At 31.0% G+C, this 6,078-nt stretch overlaps 1 protein-coding gene across 1 annotated transcript; it reads right to left on the reverse strand.

Annotated features, from left to right (window-relative positions):
* Window positions 1–495: 495 nt before the first annotated feature.
* Window positions 496–4,294, reverse strand: LOC105178782 (germacrene-D synthase-like). The gene is made up of 7 exons (XM_011102332.2): window positions 4,137–4,294; window positions 3,753–4,026; window positions 3,290–3,659; window positions 2,994–3,212; window positions 2,744–2,882; window positions 2,387–2,635; window positions 496–1,183 (listed from the first exon to the last, which is right to left on the reverse strand). The coding sequence occupies exons 1-7, from the start codon at window positions 4,257–4,259 to the stop codon at window positions 896–898; spliced, it is 1,662 nt and encodes a 553-aa protein (XP_011100634.1). The 5' UTR covers window positions 4,260–4,294; the 3' UTR covers window positions 496–895.
* Window positions 4,295–6,078: the final 1,784 nt, after the last annotated feature.

Here is a 6,078-nt window from a genome sequence, read left to right on the forward strand (position 1 = left end):
TATAAATAAATATGAAAATATATTATATTAAATAATAATTTAATTTAATTTATAATATATGATTTTTATTTATATTCACATAAAAGGGACAAATTGAAAATTTGCTCACTTAAAATTCTATTTTTGTGTAGTATGTTTGTGAGGGAATGTTAAGTTGTATATATAATGAAGGAGAAGGGTATTGTGGACAATTGCACTACCAAAAAAGCTGAAATAGGATAAAAAAAAGCCCCCACTCTTATTTCCACTGCGTGTACAATACCTTCTGCCAGTTTTGGACGGAGGGGGTCTTTTTGCAGGGTTTCAAAATTCATAGGGTCTTTTATTACTATTTATTTAACACAAGTAAGTTTTGTGCAATTTTAGCATAACACAGGGGTATTATGCAATTTTTCCAATTGTTTAAGGACTAAAACTGCACAAATTACTTTGTTTGAGAACCAATATAACTAGTGAAAATATTAAAATTATCACTTTAAATTATATCTGTCACAAATTTTCTCTCTTTGTGTATTGTTTTATGAAAACAGTAGTTCACTTGACAAATTTGTAATAATTATCAAGATACAAAAATGTCCAGCTCTACTGTGCTACAATCATAAAAGCAGTTGAACAGTAGTATGTCCAAGGCCAAGATGCCAAACTTGAATAATCTTTGAATATAGTTCCATTTCATCAATTCCTTTGCCTCTTAATACATTGAGATACAAGATTCAGACTTTGATACCAAAACATAGCTAGGTTTGCTGCCAAGATGCCAAACTCCATAAATCTATAATTATAATTCCATTGGGTCAGGTCTTTATTTATTGAGATGCAATAACTTTGACAAAGTTGAGGAGCAGAAGAGGTTCACTAGCCTCCCACATCCATCATTCAATTCCGACTTGGATTTTTAAATCATCACGTTCGGCTCAAGTAACACGTCGTGTATGATATTTTTTATATTAGCTTGAGAATTGGAATACTCATCGTATTCCAAATAGAAAAGATGTGTAGCGCAAGCTAAATTGAGAGCACGCGTAAGGACAGACATAGAGATTGGTACCATTGGTTGAAGGCATTCTTGATTTATGTCCTTCCATGCTTTGGTGATTTGGTTCCCTAGTTCAGCAAAAGCTTCCTCTTTTGAGGCATCATTTTCATTCATGTAACATTCCACTGCCGTAGATTTCTTTTCAAACTGTACATGAAAATACAACCAAAATCTTGTAAGAAATTAATTAACAGGCTGAATTGTATTTACTGCTCCATTTTTTTGAGGTTGATAAAATAAGAATTTTAAATATAGGGATGTCAAATAGTACCCAAGAGTTAAATTCTTTTTGGCAATTGCTAGATTTCGGCCACTAAATTTTTAAAACTAGCCAGAATTTGTTGACGTGTATAAATCTAGAATTTTTTTTAAGTGAATAAAAAACTCACTAAGCAAGTTTTAGAAACAACCTACCGCATAAGAACTGATATTGAAAAAACTTGTACAAAATAAATTTTGGATATATATTATGTAAATTAAAAAAATAAAATTATTATATAATTTAAATTATAAAAAAGTTAAACCCCCCCCCCGCTACAAAAAAAAAAGAGGGGGGGCGCACCGTTCAGCCCCCTCTGTTGGTCACCATCGCCATTGGCCCTTTCTGGTGGGTCAATTTTCTGGTTAACTTATATTATATAAAATAATAATTTATTTTTATAATTGTAAATGTATGTAAAATATTAATTTATGTATTTATATTTTTTTTTGTATTGACAATACATTTCAATTGATTTTATTTTTTTTTCTTTTCTTTCTTTTTTTGAAACTCGTGTACACGTTATATATTTTATTTTAATTTTTAATATACTTTTAAGTGTATGTAAGAATATTTATTATATGCATGAAGGGACGCCATGTCACAACAGTTAGTACAAAATATAAACTCAAATTTTATTTTTGTGACAGAGAAGAAATAAAAAAAATGTCCAATCAGTAAAAAGAACAACACATAAAAATATTTTTTTCCCTTTTTTTTTTCATATCATTACTTATATGGCAGGTTTTTTATCCATATAAGCTCTTGTGGCATAATAGAGAAAGAAAATGTTTTAGTGGGCAGTTGATTTTTCATTAACTTTTCATTCCCCCCCCCCCCCAAAAAAAAAAAAACTCTTATATTTGTCCATGTAATCAATTTTCAGCATTTTTAAAAATTCGATGGCTAGAGTCCTGTACTTATAAAAAATTATTAATTTTGAAATACTATTTACCACCGCTTAATTTAGGATTCTTATTTTGACAACCCCAAATATGGGACCGTAAATACAATTAAGTCTTAATTGGCATAATATGTCCAAGAAATTAAGTGTAAATTGAGTGTGGAATTTGTGTTAATTAATTTCTTACCCCGTATCCTACCAAGTCGTTGGTTAACCTACAAATTGTTGCGGATGCAAGAAGAAGCAGTGGCTCACTTGTAATCCAGTCAAAGTCTTTCTTAGTTACTAGGTTTCCCATACCGACCAAGGATGTTGTTAACAACATCATATAAGTAGAAGATACAATGGCCACCTTCATATATTCCTCCATCCTCGGCATGTCCTTATTGTAAGACCATTTTGCCTCTTCTATGTATGCCCTCACCAATTTTTTCATCTGCAAAATCAAAATAGAAATGGACAGCGAATACAAATGTAAATTAAACTAATTTATTCGTTCAATTCGCTATATATTATATATATATATATATATATATATATATACCTCTTCTTTTGCATATTGGACACGATACGATTCGCCTGTCTTTTCCAGTTCATTTTCTATTTCAATATACACATCTGAAAGGGCTTCATAACATATTCTCATGTATGACGGCAACTGCTCCAAGGCATTAACATCCCATCTACATACCCGCGGTAAAAGAAGGAAAATTCAATTGTCATATCAAAATATTCACAAGTTACATTATGCTAAGTAAATAAGTATAGTTTTGAAGAAAGACTCAGAATGTGACCTTTGAATGAGGTCTGTAAAGAGCTGAAGATCATCTAACGTTCCATAAACATCATAAATGTCGTCAAGAATGGAAGTCATGTTGATGATTTTGGTTAGCATTCTTCTTGCAATATGGTAATGGGGCTCAAAGTAGACTTCCAATGCCCAAAAGTAGCATTCCACCATCCTATCTCTTGCAAAAGGCAATCTATTTACAAAGTCTAAATCCTTCCACCACCTACAATATTCACAATTTCATTGTTGCATAGTATAGTATCTATGAATTTGCTTATGTTAAGACGAGTATAGCAGTACCTCGTAAAGTCGCTAAGCTCTTTTTGATGTGTCTTTTGTACAATGTTAAAGTCCAATTTTGCAAAATTCAGTAGCATCTCTGAATGTGATTCATCTTGTTGGTATATGGAAATGAATTTCTTAGCTCCCACTCTGTTAGAACTCTTGAGAATAGGGATCTTGAGAGCTTCTTTAACTTTTGTCGAAATGGAACAATTCATGTTTGAGACTAAAGACTCAAGATTAGAGGAGAACTGCAATGCTTTCTCAAGAATTTCCTCCCCAGCTATTCTGAACTGCGCTGCTTCAAATAACTCTAACATTCCTTTGAGGTTTTTTATCAGTGATATCTTGAAATTACCTTCACCGTCTGTGAATTTGTTGAAAATGTCTAATATAAAAAGGCGAAACACCAATTCAGAATAGAGAATTCTTACTAGAGAAAGTCCAGCTTCAAAAAATCATTATACTCGTTAATACTCACCACACGAGACAAGATAACCATGTTGTCTGAGTAAACGAAATCGAAGAGCAACAGTACGAAGATCATTGTCTTTGCTACTGTACTCTAAGTAAGTGTCGTGTATGAAGTGTACGAATTTGTCGATTTCTTCTTCAAAATGATAACCAACGCCGAGACGTTGAATTGCGTCAATGAATTCTAATTTGTGATACGAATGATCTGGCGTTTGGGCCAATACCTTCCGCACCATTTCCTTTTGTCTTCCAAGTTCTTCCTCTTCGGCAACAGAAATTTCCTGTACATAACATAGTTTTGTTCATAACAATTTGTTTATTTCATGCAATATCTCAAATAATGTTTGCATACAATATTAAAGATGTGGTGTAACAAAAGCTAATTTTGTACCGTAGAAACATAAGCCAAGAAATAATCTCCCCAAACGCTTGGATGATATTTGAATGACTCACGAATATCATCTTCATCAACTTTCTTAATCAAAATAGAAGAATTTGATGAATCAAATTCCATTTTGCTTATGTTTTTGGTGTCAAGTGAAAGTTGTGTGTATATATAGGGAGTTGTACGAGTGACTTGGACAAAATCGATAACTAGTGAAAAAGTTTCTGTATCATATGTTTGACCTTTAGACGTTACACTCTACTAGTAATTATGATTCATCATTCTACATATACTGGGAAAATTGTAATTCTTGTGATATAATTTACGGGTTGGATATTTTTGTTCTATACGAATTTATTTTTGTGATTTAGTCATGTATTTTTAAAATTTTGGTAATATAATTTTTTTTTGGGCCAACTTGAATAAAAAATTTGCAGGATAAAAATTATATTACTTCCTGTGATATCCAAAATGTTCAAATAAGACAATGTGATTAAAAAAGATCATATAACTCTCTGTAAATTTAAAAAGGTGCAATCTTAGTCCTGTAAGTTAGAGGGTTGGTAATTTTGTGCTGAATGAATTGTTGGGTTATTTGCGTGTCATATGTAATTTTTTTATTAAATTAGTAGAAAAATAACTAAAATTATAAAAATGTAAAGTTACAAGATTAAATTATGAAAAATAATTCGCAAAAATTAAAAGAAAAAAATTTGTACACTGCCTAAGAAATCCTGCAAAATATTTTCTTTTTCTCACAAGCAAACCCGATCACTGAAGAGGGCAAGTAATATGTCCTTATGGAGTAGTTAGTTTTGTTGCATTATTTATCCCCTTTTACTATCATTTGAGTCAGATTAAACCCTTTTAACGTTATTTTAATCGAAACTTGACACAATCACCCGAAGCTTCAGAAGATAAATAATTACACCAAGATAAACACGAATAAAAGTGGTAAACCGTGTCTTGTCATATGATCATTGAAGAGGGTAAGTAATACGTCCCTATGGAGTAGTTAGTTTTGTTGCATTATTTATCCCCTTTTACTATCATTTGAGTCAGATTAGACCCTTTTAACGTTATTTTAATCGAAACTTGACACAATCACCCGAAACTTCAGAAGATAAATAATTACACCAAGATAAACACGAATAAAAGTGGTAAACCGTGTCTTGTCATACGATCATTGAAGAGGGTAAGTAATACGTCCCTATGGAGTAGTTAGTTTTGTTGCATTATTTATCCCTTTTTACTATCATTTGAGTCAGATTACACCATTTTAACGTTATTTTAATCGAAATTTGACACAGCTACTCTTATTTTCAAAAGATAAGTAATTAAACCAAGATAAACATGAATAAAAGTGGTAAATCGTGTCTTATCATATAAATGCATAAATAGAAACTTTTATGTATGAATATATGTGTATTCATTTATGTGTTTACGTGCGTGTTTGCATCCACCAAACACGAGTACACAAATATAATCAATTTCTTTCTAGTAGTTGGAACAGTCCAAAAAGAGCCATTGGAGTAGGAGTGTAAACGAGTCGAGTTCGATTATTTTTTATAAGCTGAAGTTCGAGATCGATTTTATGTTATGGCTCGCTCTCGAGCTCGACGAGCTCTTACAATTCGAGCTCAAGCTCAAATCTTACATAATGAGCTCGAACACTAGCTCGTAATACCTTGCTTTAAATTATAATTCTAAACACAATTATGTAACAATTTATTATTAATCAACTAATCATTTACAAAAACAAACAAGTGTTACCAAATTCATAAAATCAAATAACGATAAAATTAATTAAAATTGTTGAACCATCATTATTATTATTATTATCATTATCTTTAGATTCCTTCATAAGAATTAATAAATTTATAAGTCATAAAATAGATTGCATAATGCATATTATATATCTTGATATAAATATAAAACTCAGAATGAA

The sequence above is a fragment of the Sesamum indicum genome, unplaced genomic scaffold, assembly GCF_000512975.1.
Source record: "Sesamum indicum cultivar Zhongzhi No. 13 unplaced genomic scaffold, S_indicum_v1.0 scaffold00057, whole genome shotgun sequence".
NCBI classification, from domain to species: domain Eukaryota; kingdom Viridiplantae; phylum Streptophyta; class Magnoliopsida; order Lamiales; family Pedaliaceae; genus Sesamum; species Sesamum indicum.